Source organism: Chenopodium album, chromosome 12 (genome assembly GCF_948465745.1).
Source record: "Chenopodium album chromosome 12, dcCheAlbu1.1, whole genome shotgun sequence".
In the NCBI taxonomy this organism is placed as follows: Eukaryota; Viridiplantae; Streptophyta; class Magnoliopsida; order Caryophyllales; family Amaranthaceae; genus Chenopodium; species Chenopodium album.
Window position 1 is genome coordinate 14730449 of NC_137845.1, and position 23273 is coordinate 14753721.

The 23273-nt window shown below is 35.1% G+C and overlaps 1 protein-coding gene across 1 annotated transcript; it reads left to right on the forward strand.

Moving 5' to 3' along the window:
* Positions 1 to 17880: 17880 nt before the first annotated feature.
* Positions 17881 to 21785, forward strand: LOC145572102 (putative pectinesterase/pectinesterase inhibitor 41). The gene is made up of 2 exons (XM_081631127.1): positions 17881 to 18970; positions 20925 to 21785. Exons 1-2 carry the CDS (start codon positions 17887 to 17889, stop codon positions 21614 to 21616), a joined length of 1776 nt encoding a protein of 591 aa, XP_081487253.1. The 5' UTR covers positions 17881 to 17886; the 3' UTR covers positions 21617 to 21785.
* Positions 21786 to 23273: the final 1488 nt, after the last annotated feature.

The window sequence follows — 23273 nt, forward strand, 5'->3', positions numbered from 1 at the left end:
AATTTAAACCAATAACCAATCTTCATATTTAAATTCAAATATAATATAACAAACATTTTTAGAAGATAACCAACGAAAAAAAAAACTGCAAAAAAAAATTGGGCAGGAAATTTTTTAATGAGAACGCAACACGTGTATTAGGGATAATTACGGTGATTATTTTAGTATAGTAGTATTGATATTGATGTGTGTTGGAAAAAATACATGTTGATTCCATAAATAATAATAAACAAATCAAAAACTTCCCTGGAACAAATTCGATCGCCATTAAAGGCAGCCCAGGTGTGGGCCGTGGGCCATGCCGTGAACAAACTTTTTTAAAATAGACACGGGCACGGCACGAGCACAGCGGGCGACACGGTCAGTCAGCCCGTGGCACGGCTCGCCGGCACAGCACGCCACCAAGGCACGTGGCACGGCCCAACACTACACGGCCCGTGCAAGTAGCCGTTTAATAGCTGTTTTCCAACCGCTATAAACGGCTACTTTGCAACAGCCATTAACGGCTAGTTTTTGCAAATTGCTTCCCAAATTTTCCTACAAATACTTCACTTCTTCATCTAATTTTTTCTACATTTCATCAACTCATCTCTCTTATTCTCTAATTCCTACTCTCTTTTGTGCCAAAAAAAAAAAAAATCTCATATAATTCTTAAATTCTCTAATTCTCTCAATTATAAAAATTAATTACAAAAAAATTATAAGTTCGGGTAATTTATTAGTGGAAAGAAATTGAAGCGTCGTTGTAAGCTCTAACTCAACTTTATTTTGATTTGTTGTTATTATTATTGTTATTGTTGTTGTTGTTGTTGTTGTGGTTTTCTTGGAACTTAATTTATATAAAAAAAAAAAACTAGTTTCTATTTTTATTGTGGATTATTTGGATTGTTAGTGAGCTCTGTCTAAGGCGAGACTTGGGCTCGGAACAACGTCGTTCCTAACCTCTCCTACCTAGAATCTCACTGACCCAAGTAATCTATTATTGTTATAATTATTGTTATTATTATTATTGTTAAAAACTTAATTTATATAAAAACTACTTACTATTCTTATTGTTATTGTTATTGTTATTATTATTGTTGTTATTATTATTGTTATTGTTAATTTGTTATTATTATTTGTATTATTATTATTGTTGTTGTTATTTTATTGTTATTGTTATTATTATTTGTATTATTATTGTTGTTATAATTTGTATTATTTTGTTGTTGTTATTATTATTGTTATTGTTATTGTTATTATTATTAAATATTAATCATGGCATCAAACCCTAACGCTTCCTCCTCCTCTAGGATAGCCAAGTCAAAACGTAGGGAATCACCAAACCCAAACACTTCAATGCCCTCCCCTAACATGTATGCCCTTTCCCTCCCCTAACATGCCTTTTCCAAACACTTCAATGCCCTCCCCTAACATGCCCTTTCCAAACACTTCCACCCCTTTCTTTCATCCCCAAACCACGGGAGGATTCGAAAAAATGGATGATATGTCTCCTTAGACTATGTCTAGTTCGGGATTTCAACAAAACAAATTATCACCTCATTTATACGGATCACAACATGAATTTTCTATTCCTACTAGCCAAGGTAGCCAAACACAAGCCGCCGGGTCGAGTGAACAATCCACCCAAATGCTAAACACCCAAATTCCAAACCCATTAGACGAGTGGTGTACCGAAGAGGAATTTGTCGCTAACAACCGAAAGAGTAATGTTTGGGCACATTTTCAATTAAGTAGAGATGGAAACAAAGCCAAGTGTAAGACTTGTAGAAAAATTTTCTCGGCCGAAACCAAGGGAGGAACGGGAAACCTTAGTAGACATACAAAAAGATGTGGTGGACCCTCTAGTGATCTAACCCAACCCAAAATTTCTCAATTCCATCCACAAGGCTTCACTTACAGTTATGAGAGAGATAGGGATGAACTTGGGAGAATGATAGTACATGTCGAACAACCTTTTCTTTTTGCCAAAAATGATGCCTTTAACAATTACATTAACCGAGCACTACAACCCCAACACAAAAAAATCCCCCAAAAAACCGTTCATTCTGCTGCCATAAAAAACTTTCAAGAGTACAAATTGAAGTTAGGAATGAATTGAGTAATCTTCCTAGTAGAGTTTCTTTAACTGCTGATGCATGGGATAATGGTTACGAATATCACTATTTGTGTGTTACTTGTCATTAGTTGGATAATGATTAGTTGTTACAAAAACGCATTATTCATTTTAAAATGCTTGAATACCCCTATACCTGTCTTAACATTTCTCATCATTTAATGCAAGCTATTGATGCATATATATAGTCTTAGGGATAAAATCATGTCTATGACTTTTGATAATGCAACTTCTATGACATTTAGTGCAAATTTGATTAAACCACAATTGACCGATGTACTATTAGATGGAGATGCATTTCATATTAGATGCATTTGTCATGTTCTTAATTTGTGTGTGAAGGATGGAACACAAGAAATTGGTCCATTTTATCACAAAATTAGAAATGCTATTATATCTATTAATAGATCTAACTTGAGATTTCAAGAGTGGAAAGGTTTTTGCAGGCAACAAAAGATAAAGGCTATTAAAATAGCATCGGATTGTCCAACTAGGTGGAACTCCACCTATGAAATGTTGAGTAGGGCAATCGAGTACAAGGTTCATTTAACAATTTTTCATAATAAAAAATTTCCAACACACTACTAGAAATAGGCTGATTTTTGACGGATTGGTTCCGGCGGACACGAAATTCCGTCGGAAACATCGAAAATAACAATCCGTCGGAAATAACCGACGGAATATAAATCCGTCGGAATTAATGGGCTTTCCGATGGAATATTCCGTCGGAAACGTAATTTTCCGATGGAATATTCCGTCGGAAATGTAATTTTCCGACGGAATTAAAATGCATCCAAAATTTCCGTCGGAATATAATTATATATATATATATATATATATATATATATATATATATATAAAACCCCTTCTTTGTTAAAACCCTACCTCCTCATTCTCCCCATTTCATCCGCCCCTCTTCTCTCTCTCTCTCCTGCACCTTTTCTCTTTCTCTTCTTCTCTCTTTCTCCCCTTCTCTTTCTCTCTCTTCTGCCCTTTCAATTTCTCTTTCCCTTCGCTTCTTCTCTTCCTCTCTCCTCTCCATCTCTTCCTATCCACCATATTCTCCTTTTTTCTACTATTTCCTCATTTTTCTTCTCTTTGGTGTTTTCCATGGTCGAAATTAATGGTTTTTAGGTCAAATTTAACTATGAAAAATGTAGATCTAAAATTTTCATGGTCGAATTTGGCCAATTTATACCAAATTCAAGAATTCGAACCCAATTTCGGTTACTAAGGTATGTTTTTCGAGTACTTATTTGTTGTTTTTTTTTTAAACATTTTCGTTTGTTGGCTGGTTGGTGTGGATGTGGTGGCTTGGTGCTGTGGCTAGTGGTTTTGTGATGTGGTGGCTTTTTTTTAACATTTTTGGTTATGTTGTATTTTTTTCGTGGTGGGTGGGTCGGGTTTAAGGGGGTCGTGGTGGGTGGGTCGGGTTTAGGGGGGTCGTGGTGGGTGGTTGTAGATCTGGGTTTAGGTGGGGCGTGGTGGGTGGTTTTAGATCTAGGTTTAGTTTGGGAGGTTTAGGGTTAGGTGGGGTGGGTTTAGGTGGTGGCTGTGGTTAGGTTAGGGCTAGGAAGTGGGTTTGGTTCGGTTAGGATATGTGGTGTGGTGTTTCGATTAAGGTGGGTAGAGGGTGGTGTGGTTCGGTTAGTTAGGTGGGGATGGGGTTGACAGCGGCGTTTTGGGTGGTTGGAGGTGGTGATACGCTATGTCGGTAGTGGTGCGGCGTATTTTTTTTTAATTTCATGAAATGATTTTCCGACGGATTTTTGGTGTCGGAAAATCTCTTACGACGGAAAATTCCGTCGGAAGAGTGTTTCCGATGGAATTTCCGTCGCAAAAGGTCGTTTTTCCTGCAAACGCTTTTTCGACGACCAGTTCCAATGGAATTTCCGTCGGAGACGTGTTTTCTGACGGATTTCAGGGTGTTTCCGACGAATTTTTTCCGTCGAAAATGGCCAGTTTTCTAGTAGTGAACATTTGCTTTACTAGAAGATGATTGGTCTACTTGTGAAAAAAATATATGCAGTTTTTACAATTACTATATAGTATGACACATTTTTTTTCTTCTGTATATAATCCTTGTTCCCATTCTTTTCTTAGCAATGCATGTTTACTTGCACAACTTTTTGCCGAACACCGATCACAACACGATTATGATGGATATCTTCCATCTATGGAGGAAAAATGGCGTAAATATTACACTATTATTCCTATGATTTATATTTTTACTTCTATTTTAGATCCAAGACAAAAGTATGATGGCACATTTTTATTAATTGATATTTATTTTACTAACATGAATTTTGAAGATGATGTTGAAACTTATAAAACTAAGGTGACTAATGATTTCTTCTCTTTATATAGAGTTTATGAATCTAAATATGGAATCGTGTCTCGATTTGCCCCTTCTCAAACATCCAAAAACGTAAGTAAAAGGGCCAAAGGTTTATTTGCACAAGCTGCTAACATGATGTCTAAGTTTTCAGGTACTGATTCATCATCTAGGAGAACATAAAGCGATGTTTCGGAGTTGCAAATGTAGTTAAATTACGACTTCATGAAAGACATGGATGATGAAGAGAAGTACGGCCTCGACATCTTTGATTGGTGAAAAGCAAAAAGCACGAACACTACAAAATTAAGTCAATATAGCAACAACTAAAATTTGTTGTTAATCACCAAAAATCTGTTGCTAACTCTAGTTAGCAACGAGTTGGAAACGAAAATTTGTTGTTGCTAAAAGGCTTGTTGCCATGGGATTTTGGCTACCAGTTGCAAAACAATTTTGTTGCAATATTGCATGCATTTAAATATAGTTTCCATGATGGTTGTTGTTCTTAGTGCATTCGTTGCCAATTTTGGCAACAGATGACCATTGGTTGTTTCTAAAAGTAAAAATAAATTATTAATGTTGGTTCCTAAAAATATCAACAAATTATTCATGTTGGTTTCTAAAAATAGCAACAAATTATTAATGTTGGTTCCTAAAAATAGCAACAAATCATTAATATTGGTTGTTATGAACACTACAAGACATAAACATGATCTTTCTTAGCTATCCAAAACCTCACTTGGGTCAACTCGCAAGGCTTTGCATGTAAGGCTCTTTGAATCTCTAGTCTCAAGAATCGCAGTTGGTAGGAGTCGAACCTGTGACCTCAATGTCACATAGTGAGACTCTTACCAACTATACCAAGTACTATTTGTTTACTTCTATGCACAAAATTGATTGTAAGTGTACGAAAGATTAGAGACGGAATTGAAAAATTTGTCTCTAAATTAGGGAGAAATCAAAAATCTGTCTCTAAATTAGAGACGGAATTGAAATCCGTCTCTAAATTAGAGACGGAATTGAAATCCGTCTCTATTTGATGTTTTTATAGCAACAAATCATAAGAAGAGCATCTCTAATGGCAACAAATATAAAAGTGGCCTACATATTGATTGACAACAAACTGTAAAACAACTTGTTTCCAGTGGCAATAAACTAGAATTTGATGTCATTATAGCAACAAATAATAAGAATAGTATCTCCAATGGCAACAAATAACATTTCTTTGTCATTAACTGACATTAGTAAATGACAACAAATAAAAAATACGTTATCATCTAGCAACAATAGTTTAGACGACTTATTTCTAATGGCAACAATTCAAAAATTCATTGCCTTTGTTTGTTTCTAAATCAATACAAATAAAATATCAGTTGTCATAGTATGTTGCTATATGGCAACAAGACAAAAATATGATGCCATCTAGTAACAACTAGTAATACAAATTGATTTAAATAGCAACAAATCAAAAACACGTAGCCATTAATTATTAAAAAGTAAAGCATAAAATGTCATTTTTAATTAGGCAATGAAAAAAAATTACCGTCGTTGCAATTTAGCAACGTTTTAAAAATTTGTTGCCAAAATTAGTTGCTAAAAAGCTTTTATTTTTGTAGTGGAAACATCCAATATTGGCGGCAATGGCTCATGATATTTTTGCTATCCAAGTCTCCTCCGTTGTCTCTGAAAGAGCTTTTAGTGCGTCGGGAAGGATTTCAGACAATAGAAGAACAAGACTAAAACCCGAAACACTTGAAATGTGTATTTGCTTCAAGGATTGGTTGAATGCCGAAACTCGTTCCCAAGATTATACTTATGCAGAAAACGACGACGATGAAGGAACGTTGGGTTCTACTAGTTCTCAATCAATTCAATTGGCCGATGAACTGGAACAAGAAGAAGACGAAGAATAATAATTAGATTACATACTATTGTACAATTTTTGTATTATCGAACCCTGTATTCCGTATAATAAAATGAAGTTATTCACCAATTATTGTGCGATTTTAATTATCATTATAAATTATTGTATTATCGATTTATCGTACCGGCATATAATAAAATAAGTTATTCATCAATTTTTGTGCTATCGGCTCATTGCACTCGTAAATTTTTTTTAATTATATGCATTGTTACTTTTTGCTAAACAATACGGAGTAATAATATAATAATACAAAAACATAAACATAAATTAATAAAATTATTTATATAAAATCAATTTTAAAGTTGTTCAAAAAAAATATATATTGATTTATTTATTTATATATATTAAAAAAAAGGGGTGGGTCGTGCCTTGCCGTGGAATGGGGTGTACCAAAAATTGGCACGGCCTGCCAGGCGTGGGCTGTGCCTTGCCTTGGGCTGGGGTGTACCAAAAATTAGCACGGCCCGTCGGGAAGCAGGCACGGCCTGAGCCACCCCTAGGCACGGCCCGCATGCGGCCTGGCACGGCACGATGCCCACCTTTAATCGCCATACTTGAATCAAAGACTTGTCCTTCTTCGGTTGTGCCGTGGTTTGGTACCCACTGCCTTAGAAGCGAAATACGCCACCACCGGTATAGGTTTTCCGGTGATGTACGCCCCCCAAGTTTTACACAACGACCTCCGCAATCCGTGTACCCGAACTTGAAGGTCGGAATTACTCAAGAACTGTTCAGATCTCAAAGGGTAGGTTTGTGTTTAGGTTTTCTCAAAAGTTGTTTTTATTGAATAGGCTCTTGTTTGTATTTATAAATTTCCAATACAGGGAAACCAATAAATCCAAACAACTTATAAGTTTGTGATGTGCCCAACTAGGCCCAACTGATAGCCACTCCAAAAAATATTTGACACACGGTCATGTAGAAGAGGGTACATGACCGTATAGAAAGGTTCGTTTGCAAAACCACACAACCGTGTAGAGTAAGGTATACGACCATGTATGTCACACGGTCATGTAGTACAAGGTACACGACCATGTAGCGGATAATTGTACAATAATGAGTTTTCAACCAAGGAGTTACTCTCACCTGCACGGTCAGACAAACCAACCCAATTCAGACTGAGACAAAACCTTTCCGGTTGCATTACTAACTCCAACAATGTGAGCTTTCATTTTCCTTTTTTCTTTTCTACTTTCTCTTTTAGTTTATTTGTTGCTTTAATTACCTAATTTCTATTATGTTAGCTTTAATTGCTTAATTTCACTTCTTTATTAGTTTTTTTTTTAATAAGGTTTAAATTCTTGACTTTTTTTAAAATAAAAAAATGAGGTATTGGATGATATAGCTTGTGAGGGTTTGATTGATGAATTTGCTTAAAAAGAAAAAAAAAAAAAAAAAAAAAGCTCGTAGGAATGACTGTAATCAATAATTTAGGTGGACTTTATAATATGAAAATTTATGAAATACATTCTCATAATTTAGGGGCCTTTTTTAAGATTTCGCTTTGGGCCCCTAAAATGTGACGGCACTGAACCCTATTGGCATCCCAGGCCACCATGCCATTAGATGAGCGACAATATTACATGCCCAATTAACATGAAAAAAAAAGACAATGATCAAATTATATTCTATAATCTTTCCTAATGTCATCCTAGAATAACTGAATAAGGAGAGAACAAATCCATTTCTACTGCTACGAATGTCATGCATGTACTACATTACTCGTATCACATTCCACACAATAAGCCCATAAAGTTTTATGGTGAATGGATTTGTATTTGGCATCTTTCCATAATTTTTCAAGGATTCAATGTTACATTTTTGAATTTTTCCAAGCCTCGAAAAAGTCAAGGCCTCCCTAATTTTGCAAAGCTAATATGTTTACAAATTGGTATTATAGCTATTTGGTAGCCTATATAGGAGGGCTGCCAAAGTCCAAAGACCATAAGTTTTAACTTTTAAGGACAGTAGCCTAACGCTCTCATTTTGTATGCATGTATTTGGTATTATCCCATTTGTCCAATCTACCATCATATATATTTCAATGAAGTTTGACTTGATCTATTATATAATATAATAGTATCTTTGATTAATGTCAGCCAAATTCATTATCAAGAAGCATATTAGCGTAACAAGATTTGCTTATTTACGTTAGTTACTTTACCGAAGTACCATACTACTGTATTTCTAATCTGTTAGTTTACTACTTAAAAAAGAACCCTTTTTTTTTTTTTGGCAACATTGGACTAAAATAAAAAGAACTTTTTAGGTTGAAATTGTTTATTTATGAGGCTCAAGAAACCTTGTACTCCGTACATTATTTTCTATTCTTTGCATGACAGTTTTCTACGTGTGGGGCATTAATTTTTTGTTATCTTATTATCCGAAGAAATTCCGTAAACTTTGACCACAATGTACTACATAAGTCAAAGATTTTATAATTTCAATAAGGGTACTTATTTATATTAGTACTTAGATTTAGATATATATATATATATGTCATTAATTTATTATATTTTTGAAATATTTTTTAAAAAGGTAAGAGAAAGAAAAATAATAAATCGTCATTGCAGGAAAACTTTAATTAAAAGCCCTAGCAGGGCGTATCTGACCCAGGGCAGCTGGGGCGGCCGCCTTGGGCCCCAAAATTTGAAGCCCAGATTTTTTTAATGAAATCCCAAGAACAAAATAAATTATGTACAGTAACACCCTAATCACATAAATACATCATTAAACCTACTTGAAACTTCTGCCTACAGTAAATCTTCTCCTAGAAATAATCACCTTCAATTTTGGAAGTTTAATATTCCAACATTCCCCTTTATATCAATTTCATCCGTATAATCTTGAATTTCCAAAAAGAATAAAAAAAAATGTATAATCTTCCTTCTTCTATGAAATTATTTATCTCCAATTCTCCATCATTACCTTTATATTTCTAATTTTTCATCTTCCTTCCCAATTAATAATTGTCAAAAAAATGAATCCTATAAACGTTCTTCTCTAGCTTCAATTCTCAACGGGTTTCAACGGGAGCAATTATCCTAAATCATTGATAAACTCTTCAGTTTAATTTAATTTTTTGGTTTTCGAATGTTGTTCTTTGATTTTTCCCAAAATTAATACTCTGCATTGAATTATTTAATTTACATGAAAGTATCCTAAATATTTAGTTTTAGTCTTTAAATGAAATCATATGAATTATCTAATTGTTAGATATAGTTTGTCAATTAGTTTTAATATACTACTTTATTCAATCATTCAGAAGGTTTTTTTTTTTTTATTTTTTTTTAACTTCGTCAAATTTTCTGTTTTTACTAATGTGTAGTAACTCATTTTTTTAAATATAAAATTTGAAATTTTTTTTCTGAGATGAAGATAAATAGATTAAGTGATACTTGTATAAGATCGATAAATAGATTAACAATAATAAATTAATTAGTATTAGATTGTGATATTGTTGATTAAAAGAATGCTCTTTTTTTTGGTATAAATGTTTTAATTTACTTGTAAAATAATACTCTACTTTACAAAGTGTTGCGTAATACGAAGTATATGATTTGTATATACAAGTGTTATTGTATTAAAAAAAATAGTATTGTATCTAAAAATATATTGTGAAAATCTTATTGCATACCCGAATTATTTTTTTTCTAATTAATTAATGAATTTAAGCATTAATTTATTAGGGCCCCATTTTATTATTCGCCCTTAGGCCACCAAAATCTCAGAAACGGGCATGAGCCCTAGTAATGAAAATAGGAAATAAAATAGAGTTGTTTAAGTATATTGTCTAGACTACAAGAAATTAAGCATCCAACATGCGATTCAATCAACCGATTATTGATTATTTCCTAGTAGGTGATCAAATATGCCAATTATCGAAGAGAAGAGATTCGGATGTACGACGACAATTATATGATCAATATGACAAATACATTTTGGTACATATCGGGTCCTGAATTCTTCCCATCTTAAGTGTAGGAGACATGCATGATGTATTGCAAATTGCGATTCTATAACTGTCGACGCCAACTCCTTGATAAGCTACAATCTTGCATCACTGAAACATGTAAGTACATTTTTTTTTTCTTCTGTGTGTACAACACTTTGAAGTCTTACATTGCACAGTCAAATTGCTGTAATAAAGATGGAGTATAAACTTATGCCAACTTTACACTCTCTACAGTGTCAATCCCAATATTGTTTTGTGTATAAAGCTTGGACTGATCAAGGTTAAGCACCTAAATCTAGTGCTATAGATTCCATATGTTTTATTTCCAATGTCCACATTTGCTGCTATATATATATATATATATATATATATATATACCAATCACTCAAGCACAAAGTGCTAGGTTTCGATCTTCAAATGAAGAGTTACTTATCAAATACGGAGTACTCCATTTCTTAATCGAACTCACTTTGCCCCTACATTGATCTGAATTAAGCATTATTAAGCATTGTTAGCTATGCATACAACTAGTCAACTATACAAGTGATACAACAATAATACTTACCTCCGTTTTTTTTAGTTAACACATATTCGTTTTTAATAAGTTTATTTTTACTTGACACGTTTCCTTTTTGTGTAAGATTTTTCTCTTACAATTATTAGTGTAACTCATTTGCTTTATCATTTTCTATCATTCTCTCTCCTCTCCTTAATATGTGTGCCTAAATTGTGGGTGTCTAAAAGTCCCTGCCTAGGGTTAAAGTTTCTCTCGTCCCTACTTAGGGTTCTGTTCGTCTGTTCTAGTGTTTGCCGGCGTAAATTCGACTGCGCTTCTATCTGATTTTCATCCGCCTTCAATTGTTAACCATGGCCCTGATTCCTTAATTGAAGATTGGGAGAAATTGCGTCTCACAGAAGACGAAAACACCATAATTGGTGAAACCCCTGTTAATGGAGAAGATGAAGACACAAAGACTCGTATCTCTCTTACCCTGGTCGGGAAACTGTTAACGGTAAGACCTTTCAATATTGAAGCCATGAAACGAACTCTATTGAATGTGTGGAAAGGAAGTAATAATATTGCAATAAGAATGGTGGAAACGAATTTATTTGTGTTCCAATTTTTCTGTGAGGAAGATAAATTAAGGGTAATGGAGGGTAGCCCTTGGTTTTTTGATGAAAAATTGCTCTTATTGAAAGAAATTAATGGAGATGAACAACCCTCAGAAGTTTGTTTCACCTCGACACCTTTCTTGTTGCGAATTAAGGATGTCCCTTTCAATAAGCATAACGTCGATTTTGCTTACGAGATTGGTGATCATATTGGATAATTTCTTGAGTATGACGATTCAGACCCTCTTGGATGGAATGAATTTATGAGAATCAAAACTCTGATTGACATTAACAAACCCTTGCGCAGAGGAATTAAAATTATTGCTACAGGTTCCTCGGCTTCGAAGTAGTGTGGCATCCAATATGAACGTCTTTTTGAATTTTGCTACTATTGCGGGAGGATGGATCACACTGATAATAAGTGTCAGTTCTTTGAAGGTCATGACAACAGCAAGGAGATTGTGTATGAATATGGACCTTGGTTGGGAGCCTCCCCTATGAAACAAACTTGGTTATCTGTAGCTAATCGTGAAAAGAAAGGGCTTGACTATCAAACCTCAAAAAGCCTAGTGCTCCCAAGCTGCCAGGAAATTTTAATCCTCAGGTGATCAGGAGAGGTCCTCCAAGAGTAGCTCGTAAATTACAAGTTTCTTCCCCTACAGAGAAAGAGTGTGGTGAAAACCCTGCATCTTTGAGCATTCAGAACACAACCCAGGTTGCTAAGGAGACAGAAGGTGGTAGTACAAGACCTTCAGAAACTTCAAATTTGAACTCCCCAACTGTTGCTAAGCTGTTTCTGGAGCCTTATGGTACTACTGTTACGGAGATTTCACCTGCCAATGACCTCACTCCCTCACTGCCAATGCTTACCACCTCATCTGATACTCTCTTGAAAGCTCTCCACCCCCTTGCCAATCACACTACGGTGGAGAGAACATCATGGTAGGAGAACAAGTCAAGAATTAGCAGAACTTGGAAGAGACAGGACAGAGTTATAGATGTTTCTATGGAGGAATTTGTTCCGATTGCTAGTAAGAGGAAGGTTCATGACATTTTGACAGTGGAGGAAGAGGATGTATCAACTGGGAAGAGCAACAAGTCACTCCCTGAAGTCTTCCTGCAATCTACTAGCCCGGCGGAGGTTGGCTCGGACCAACCCCGCCCCTCGCAATGAGTACACTATGTTAGAACCGTCGAGGGATTGGCAACCTCCGGGCAGTTAGAGCACTTCAAAAATGGTGCTCGTCTCTTGCCCCTGATATTTTATTTTTATCTGAAACTATGGTCAATAAATCTATTGTAAAAAATAATAAATTTAGATTTGGCTTTCTGAATGCTTTTGGAGTTAGTAGTGTAGGGAAAGCTGGAGGTTTATGTATTTTTTGGAAGAATAATGTTAATTTCAGTCTTATTTCTTACTCTGGTAATCATATTTGTGGCGATATTAATCTTAATTCTGGTGCCTCTTGGAGATTTGTTGGAGTTTATGGTTGGCCGGAAGCTGGTAACAAATGCAAAACTTGGTCCCTAATCTGAACCTTATGTGATGGTGTGGATGGTCCGATTCTTTTAGGTGGTGACTTCAACGAAATTCTTTTCTATGAGGAGAAAGAAGGTGGAGTCGATAACGTACGATGAGCCATGATAGATTTTCGTGAGACTTTGCATGACTGTGGGCTTCAAAACTTGGGTTTTGAAGGTCAATGGTTCACATGGGAGAAAGGTCTTACTGTCAAAACTCACATCCGAGAAAGAATAGATTGTTTTTTAGAAAATGAGCAGTGGTTCAACCTTGATATGCATCTGGTGGTGGAAAATTTGGTGCGCTACAAGTCTGATTATTCCCCGATTTTCCTTAAATTTGGGAATCATAGAAAGAAGATGAGGAAAAAGAAAAAGGGCTTCCGTTTCGAGACGTGCTGGTTACTTAATGATTAGTGTGAGGAGATTGTACGTGGAGCTTGGTATGAACATGGGGGTGAGGTTGTGGACCGAATCAAGGGGGTAGAAAAATATCTGAAATAGTGGAGTGATCTTAAATTTCAGAATTTGGGCAAGCAGGTGGATGATCTTGAAAAAGCACTCAAGGAGGCTCAAGGTGATGAGGTTTTGGCAGCCTCTATTGCCAAATGTACTGAAATTGAGAAAAATCTTGATGATGTTCTCGAAAAGTAAGAAGCATACTGGAATCTTCACTCTCGGTCCTCTTAAGTAAAAGATAGAGATAGAAATACGAAGTACTTCCACCACAAAGCCTCCCAACGTAAGAAGAAAAATGAGATCATTAGTCTTCTTGATTCGAATGGTGTATGGCGGGAAGAGGAAGAAGAGCTCGAGCAAATTGTTCAAAATTTCTATCAGAATCTTTTTTCTGCTGGTACTCCATCTAGTGAAGCTTGTGAGGCGGTTCTTAGCTCCATTGACACACTCATCATCCCGGAAATAAATCAGGAACTCCTTCGCCCATTCAAAAGAGGAGATTTTTGACGCTCTCAATCAAATTCACCCTTGCAAGGCCCCGGGGCCTGATGGTATGCACATAATCTTCTATAAAAAAATTTTGGCATATTGTTGGGGACGATGTCTCTTTGCTAGTTAGTAATATTTTGTAGGGTAGTGCTTCCTTTAGTCCTGTTAATAATACTAAAATTGTTCTTATTCTAAAAGTTAAGTCTCCCACTTCCATGTCTGAATTTAGGCCAATTGCTCTTTGTAATGTTCTGTACAAAATTTCTTCAAAAGCCGTTGTTATGCGATTGAAATCTATTCTACCAAGGATTGTCTCAGAAAACCAGAGTGCTTTTGTGCTAGGCCGTTTAATAATAGACAATGCTTTAGTTGCTCTTGAATTATTTCATACTATAAAAATAAAAAGCAAGGGGAAGAAGGGTTTGGTTTCTATGAAGCTGGATATGAGAAAAGCATATGACAGAGTAGAATGGAATTTCCTCGAGAAATTGCTTCTGAAAATGGGGTTTGCAGACAGATATGTGGCAACAATTATGGATTGTGTTTCCTCGGTCAAGTACTCTTTCATTGTCAATGGATCCGTTTGTGGTTCGGTCGTTCCCTCCAGAGGGCTTCAACAAGGGGACCCTTTATCCACGTACTTGTTTATTTTAGTTGCAGATGCTTTTTCTGGTTTAATGCGGAAGGCTTCGAAAGATGGTCTCATTCATGGGGCCAAAGCCAGCCGTAATAGACCGGAAATTTCTCATCTTTTTTTTTGCGAATGACAATTTACTCTTTGCAAGAGCCAATCGAAGAGAATGCTCGAAGATAGTTGAAATTCTCAACATTTATGAAGTAGCTTCCGGTCAGAAAATTAACTATGAAAAATCGGAGGTCTCTTTTAGCAAAGGGGTTCGTGAAACAACGCGGGAGGAATTGTTAAGTATTCTTAATATGAGGCGGGTTGATAAACATGAAAAGTACTTGGGAATTCCAGCCATTATGGGGAGGTCAAAGCGAATGATTTTTATGGCACTCAAAGATCGAATTTGGAAGAAATTAATGGATTGGAAAGAGAATTATTATCTCGAGCCGGGAAGGAAATTCTTCTTAAGTCGGTTATACAAGCTACTCCGACTTATATCATGGGGGTCTATAAATTGTCGGTTGGAGTTATTGATGATATCCAAACCATGATGGCTCGGTTTTGGTGGGGCCAAAATGATGGGAAGCGAAAGGTTCACCGGAAGAGTTGGCGTGATCTTTGTAAGTCAAAGTTCTTGGGGGGTTTGGGGTTTAGGGATCTAAGTGTTTTTAATAACTCTTTGCTCGGTCGTCAAGCATGGAGGTTAACTACTAAGACAAACTCTTTGTTAAACAAGGTTTTTTCTACAAAATATTATGCGCACAAGAGCTTTATTGATTCAAGTTTGGGGTATGGAGGAAGCTGCTCGTGGCATAGCATATGGTCTTCCAAGGCTCTTCTCAAGGAGGGTATGATTTGGAGAATTGGTAGCGGCAGATCGGTGAGCATGTGGGACGATCCTTGGATTGATAATGGTGAAAGCCGCTTCATTTCTTCTCCGAGAACTGACAATCTCTTGCTAGTCAGTGACTTGATCGACCATGGAAGAAGGGAATGGGACGTGGAGCGTATATCAACCTTGTTTAATGATAGTGACATCCATAGCATCCTAGCAATCCCTCTAAGCTCGAGACCCAACCTGGATATCATCACTTGGGCTTTTTCAATGGATGGCAACTACTCGGTGAAGACGGCCTACATGTTAGGAAAGTCTTGTAATCTCGATGATTTTCACAAGACTTGGATCGATATCTGGCATCTCGAGGTCACTCCGAAGGTCCGCCATTTTTTATGGAGAATTTGCACAGGTACCCTCCTCGTGCATTCTTATCTTAAGCATCGTCATATGACTGATTTGGAGGATTGCCCTTGGTGTATTGGCTTCCCAGAAACGGTGAGACACGCACTCTTTGATTATTGTTCAGTTAGAGACCTCTATACTGAATATGAATGTTCTGAAATGTTTCTTTGGCCTCAAGACATGAGCTTCCTGGAATTATTTGACTCATGGCGTAATCTTGATTTGAAGAAGAAATGTAGAGGTGCTATCTTGTTATGGAATATTTGGGGAAAAAGAAATGATATGATATTTAATGGAAAGGATACTCTTCATCCCATCATCATTGATCGAGTGCACCATCTAGCTGCTGACTGTACCAAGTACTTGGGGAAGATTTATGGCGTTTCAAAGCTGAAGGTTCGGTCCAGCTCTAAGAAATGGAGTGCTCCCCATGAAGACATCATCAAACTGAATTGTGACGCCTCTCTCAGCGATGAAGGATGAGTGGGTCTTGGCATCGTTGCTCGTGATTGGAAGGGAGAGGTTCTCTTTGTTGCGACTAGACGTTCTAGAGCATATTGGTCCCCAATTATTGCCGAAAGCAAGGTTGTTGCCATGGCAGTGAGGCTTGCTCGTCCAATGGGTTTGCTTGATGTCATTATCGAGACCGATTGTGAAGTCCTCTCCAACAGATTATGCAAGACCTCTATCTTCCTTATTGACTTGGATGCTATTTTGGAAGATATTCTCTTTTCTAGCTCTTTCTTTAATTCTATTTCTTAGTATCATGTTAAACAGGATGGTAATTTTGTAGCTCATAATCTAGCCCGTATAGTGCCTTTCGATTTTTAACAGATTTGGGAAAACCATAGTCCTTGTGAGGTCTCTCCCTACATTTTGATGGACAAATTATCAACATAAGGCACCTTTTGCTTCGTCTCAAAAAAAAATAAAAAATAAAAAATAAAAGAAAAAAAAATAATAAAAATAAAAACTAAATAGAATCGGAGGAAGTATTATAGGTAAGCACAATTAGCGGGGTCAAGATACCTATCTCATTTCCCTTAGCTTGCCGGAACACAACGTAATGGACATGTGTCGGTGGCATATTGTACAAATCTATCTTGAGCATACACATAAATTTGCCATAGATATAATGTCATATCAATCGCTATTTATTTTTCTCTTGCATTTAATTTTCATGACTAGACTGTAATCCACTAACGTATATAGAAACTATCTTTTCCCCTACAATACCCCCACCTCCACTCCTAAGAAAGAACAAAAAAAGAAAGCTAGTTAACTTATCAAGTCAAATTTCATGCATTTTTTTTATTTATAATTTGACATCATAAACCATATATTTAGGGGCGTCTACTAATAGTTTTTTCATTAGCTTTTTAATTTTAACTTTATATCTTGCTTAAACCGTTAGAAAAATATACTACTCCGTAAATGTTTTTTTTTTTTTTTTACTAGCTGAAAAGCCAGATTTTTTGCCATAAATACAAAGCTAGTTTTATTAGCTTTTTGGCATTGGCTTTTGACTTTTCATCTTTATAATTACTTTTTATCCTTATTTTTCACTAATAATCAATAATAATTGATCATCAATAATTAATATTTTCTCAGTTCTTTTTCACTTGACTATACATATACATCAATATCTTAATTCTCAAAAAGATTAAAAATAAAAATTACTTTGTACAAAACTTAGATATTGTTATGGTATTTATAGCGACTCTACAAAATATCACATGACTATATTTTTTCTTATATATAAATCACAAATATGATGAAAGAAGATTATATAAGTAGTGCAAAATTCAAACAATGTCAAACAAAGGTAATTTTTTTTTAAAAAAAGTCATTAATAATTAGTAATCAATTAAGATAAACAATCATAAGCCAATTATCAAACAAAGCCTTATTCTTCTGGATGGACTGATGGACCAATGCAACCACTCTTCCATTAATTTGGCAATACCATTAGCCACGACTACGCGCTTTTGCTACAACTATCAAATCTTACCCCACTTTGACTTTTCATTTCCGTTCACTTGACTATAAAATCCACCCTTTGCAACCCCATCAAACTACTCACTTCTACACTCCCTTTCTAACACCATGACACTCTACCACCCCTCATTCCTTGCAACACTCTCATCCATCCTACTCGTCGTTCACCTCGTCGTAACTCATACAAATTCATTACCATTACCACCATCAGCACCTCCAAACCCCAACAATGCAACCACACCAGTACCTGCCTCGACCGTTTGCCAATCTACTCAATACCCGGCTTATTGCAAAAACATCCTACAATCCGGTGGTAATAATACATCTAGCAATGTCTATGAATACGGCCGCTTTTCCTTCAAGCGGTCCGTTTCACAAGCCTCAAAGTTTCTCAAGCTAATCAACAAATACCTCCACAAGAGCCGTAAACTTAAACTCACACCCTCCGCCATCGGTGCCTTACAAGACTGTCAGTTCCTAGCGGAACTCAACGTCGATTTCTTAGACACCTCCTACAACGCCGTCAAAACTAGGGAAAACAAAACACTCTCTTATACAACTGCCGACGATGTACAAACCTTCCTTAGTGGTATCCTCACTAACTTGCAAACTTGTCTCGACGGAGTCAAATCCGCCGAGTCAGCTTGGTCGTTTGACCATGGCATTACCTCTCCTTTGTCAAGTGACACTAAATTATACTCCATCTCTCTTACTTTATTCACCAAAGCGTGGATCCCGAAAAAGAAAAAAGGATCAAATCTAACCCCTCATGGTAAAACCCACAAGGGTTTCTTCGGTGGTGGTGGTGGCCGCATTCCCGGACTAAATATGTCCGAGAATGCTCGTGCCGTATTTAAAGCAAGCCTTAGCCGCCGTCACCACGATCGGTTACTCGCTAGTAACAGCGATGACGATGATCAAGTGAATATATATGATGTTGTTACCGTAAGCCAAGATGGTAGCGGGAATTTTAGTACGATAAATGATGCAATTGCAGCTGCACCAAATAAAACCGAAGAAAGTGATGGATATTATTTGATTTACGTTACAGCTGGTGTTTATGACGAGATTGTTTCCATTGATAAGAAGAAGAGGTATATTATGATGATTGGTGATGGTATTAATCAGACGATTATTACCGGAAATCGTAGTGTTGTGGACAATTTTACTACTTTCCAATCCGCTACTTTTGGTAAGTACACTTTCATTATTGGTTACGGACTTACCACGTCCATCTACTTATTTTTACTCCTACTCCATCCATTTATATTAATGGCATCTATAACAAAAACTAGCTAAACTAGTATATATGTTAGGTTATACTTTAGTTATTTATTTAATTTCATTGTTTGCTGTAATAATGCATGCACTTTTATTGTCTATATGGGGATATTATGACATTATCCTTAAATACGAAATTTTATCACGGGTGTACACGAAATAAATAAAGACATCTTATGCATGAATAATGAATTATAGGAAATGCACCACATGCAATAAACTAATAATCCAATATGATAAACTAATTACTAATTTGATTTATTAATTTGATTTTGTGTATAATATGAAAAATTATAATAAAGTATGTTCATATTGTTCAGCTTAGTAGGCAGTAGATAATGTGGTATAAATGATCCCTAAAAAAAATATGATTAAAAATAACAGATAAACATAAATTAAATGATATGCAGGGCACATTTAATAAGAAGGGATGGAGTTAAATTGGTCTGATATAAGAGTAGTGTTAATTGTCAGGTGTATGTTGAATTCTCGTACTTCTTCACCGTCACCAACTTGCAATAGCAAAGCGAGAAAACAATCCTGTCTCATTAAGTAACTTGTGCTTTGGTTTTGACTTTTGATCAACAAAGATATTTTTTGGAGTAATAACTGAATATAATTCACAGAATCTTAAAGAAAGTCTACCAATTACTTAATTTTATACTTGCTAAAACATTTTGACATGGAGTATATAATTCTTCCGTTTTCTTTTTTTTTTTTAATCGCATTAATTGGTATGGACACGAGTTTTTTTTTTTAAAAAAAAAAAGAGTAAAAGGTAATGAATACTCCGTATCAAATTTGTCCATGTAAAGTAAACGAAATAAAGAGAGAAATGTGGGGTTATAATAATTGTACGGTTAAATCGATGAATAAGGGTAGTAAAGTCATTTTGTGTGCGTACAAAAATAAAAGGTAAATAAAACATACGGAGTATCAAATAAGAAAATTGTGCAACCAGTATATTACAGAGTACGTACTCTGTAGTAAAAACTTTTTAGAAAAATAGTGTAATAAAAAATAATTGAAAAAATTGGAGAAAATATAATAATTGTACCCGACGCGAGTCTAAGATTTCAACCACGAGGGCATGAACCATATCATAGAGAGGAAATGATTTTTATTTAGGAAAAATTACTCAATACTCACTGTGGTTCACTATTTTCTACCAATTCAAAAGCTCATTTGAAATCTTTTAAATGGCAAAAATTAAAATCAAGGTCAAACATACCAAGAAGTAGAGGTGTTAATTCGAGTGTTCGGGTCAAGTTCGATGAAGTTGGACAGGGTCAAATTAATTTTTAAACTTGATAATTGCTACATTATTGTGTTTATGTAAGAAGATGTGACGCAAGAGAGTTAATTTTTTGAAAAAATTTTGGTGGGTGAGGTTGGATTAATTGCCATTAATGGTGAAGGAGAGAGAAGGGAGACGGGAGAGTGAAGTATCGAGTGAGAAATAAGAAATGGGAGGGAAAAAGGGAGTGAATGTATTATGTGGGGCCCACATGACGTCATAAGGTGGTTGAAAGCCAATTAGGTGGAAACTTTTAGTGTTTAAGAAAACAGTTGGTGGTAATTTTTAAAAAAAATAATAGTAGGTGGTAATAGTTAAAATGGAAACAATAGTAGGTGGTAATTGTCAAAATTTCCTTTTCATTCCATCACTTATTATAGGATGATAATGCACCATACTTGTATTATTGCATCGATTTTGTAATTTGTAAACAAGTTATTAAAAACAAAAAACAATATGAAAAATGTGTTATACTCCCTTAATTCAAATCGGTGATAGTTAAACCAGTTGATTGTATATGTATCAATGTATGTAAGCTAATTAAGGTACATTTTCATTTGTTATGCAGCTGTAACTGGAACAGGTTTTGTGGGCATGAATATGACAATAAGAAACACAGCTGGTGCAATCAAACACCAAGCCGTAGCTCTAAGAAGCGGCGCGGATTTATCCGCCTTTTATAGTTGCAGCTTTGAAGGTTACCAAGACACGTTATACGTACATTCCCTAAGACAATTCTATAGGGAATGTGACATATATGGTACAGTCGATTTTATATTTGGTAACGCAAATGTTGTGTTTCAAAATTGCAACATATACCCCCGATTGCCCTTGGATAAACAATTCAACGCCATCACTGCTCAAGGCAGAACAGACCCAAACCAAAACACCGGCATTGCTATAAATAATTGTGTGATACGTGCAGCTGATGATCTTGCTAGTAGTAATGGTACGACAAAGACGTATCTAGGGAGGCCGTGGAAGGAATACTCGAGGACGATTTATTTGGAGTCGTACATTGATAATGTGGTTGATCCTGCTGGTTGGAGAGAATGGGATGGTAATTTCGCCTTGGATACGTTATATTATGGCGAATTCAACAATTCAGGTCCAAGTTCTAATGTTACAAACAGAGTAAATTGGGCAGGGTACCATGTTATGAATGTTACAGATGCTGTTAATTTTACGGTTTCTACATTTGTTTTTGGAGATGAATGGTTACCTCAAACAGGGGTACCTTACATGAGTGGCTTGTTGTAAACATGATATTTAAGTGTCATTCAAAATTCTAATTTAGGTAGATTTTTATTCAATAATTACATTTAATTTTCTTTATCTATTGGTTATCTGTATTGACGAAGAAATAAGTTGTACTTTGTAAAATCGAATAGAAATTCGAGAATATACTATATACATATTGTTTTGTTGATACTCCATCGTACAAAAATATAAATAATTTTTACAATTGTACCAATGCATGCTAATAAATTTTATTTTGTAATTGTATTCATCTCAAAATTATGTAAATGTTTTGAGTTTGCTCTACCTTAAAAACGGATATTTGATTATTAAAATCATTATTAAAAATCTAACAAAATCTCAAGTGGCTATATAGTTCGTATTTTATACAAAGTACTTCATATTCATATTAATGTTGACCATAAAAAGTCAAAATCAAGAATACTATTTGGGATGAAAGATGAATTAAGAATTATTAGTAATTTTTTATTGTTGTTGAAGGGCTCATATGTTTGATATTGGTCGAAAATATTATCTAAAATAACTTTTCTGCCCAATTTTATCCTACAATCCAAATAGACTAGTGGGAAAAACTTTAAGACAATGGAGTATTGAAAACACATTTGTTAGTTAGATGTCGAATTAATTAGGTTTTTTATCTCACTAATTGACCAACTAAAGACAAATTTTAAAGTGCAATTAGATCTAATAAAAGGTATAATCTGCCTACTAGTTAAGAATAACTAAAAGATTAAAGAAAAATTAGGTAGATTTTACGAAGCTGGGAAAGAAAATCTAAGAAGCAGCCAAATAAATCGCCCGTCAAACAAGGACTCGTGAAATCTCTGAGCTGTTCCCAAGCTAGTGGCAGTATATAATGGACCTACAAATTCTTAAATGAACCTGGTTCACACTAATTTATTGTGGACCACTAACATTAGTGAAACTATGGTTGTTTTATTAATTAAAAAAACAGTCACTATAATAAAATGAAGGTTACTATGTTGAAAATAAAAGTCATTTTGGTAATATATAGGCTATAAGAGGTTAATTTTTTTAATGAAATATTTTATAAGGTCAATATTAATAATAAAGGTCACTATATTAAAATTAGGGTCATAACGTCGTACTTCAAATTCACAATAGTATTAAACGTTATACAACTTTTAATAAAGATTACTATGTTAAAAATAAGGTTACTATGTTAAAAATAAAGGTCACTATGTTCAATATAATGTCAGTTGCGTGTGTATAAACCTCGGGTCCACAATAATATTATTGTGAACCAGGTCCACGCAAGTATTTCTGATAATGGACCTAAGCAATTTATTTAGTCCGAATGTTCGATGTCCCTAAATGTAATAACCGTAACTACGTGGAGGATCCTCGAGTATTTTCACTTATTAACTATGCATTGCAGCACTGGTGATTTTCAAGCTAAATTAGTGCTAATTCGTACACTGTATTGATTGTTTCACATAAATTTTTTAATCAAGGTGATTGTTGATTAAATCTACGATGTAATTAGTTGTAAGATGTTATATATTTATATTGGTTTTTATTAGATTTTTTAAGGATGGTATAAGTATCGTTTGACTATCTTACTATAATGAAATCCTTTTTCTTTGTCTTAGTCATACATAGAGGCCGAGTATTACAATTCGACGATTGATTATCT

Excerpts from the sequence above, each read along its gene's own strand:
- LOC145572102 (XM_081631127.1), top strand. The coding sequence starts at position 17,887 with ATGACACTCTACCACCCCTCATTCCTTGCAACACTCTCATCCATCCTA. Across the intron at positions 18,971-20,924 it reads TTTCCAATCCGCTACTTTTG|CTGTAACTGGAACAGGTTTT; the intron begins GTAAGTACACTT and ends TTTGTTATGCAG.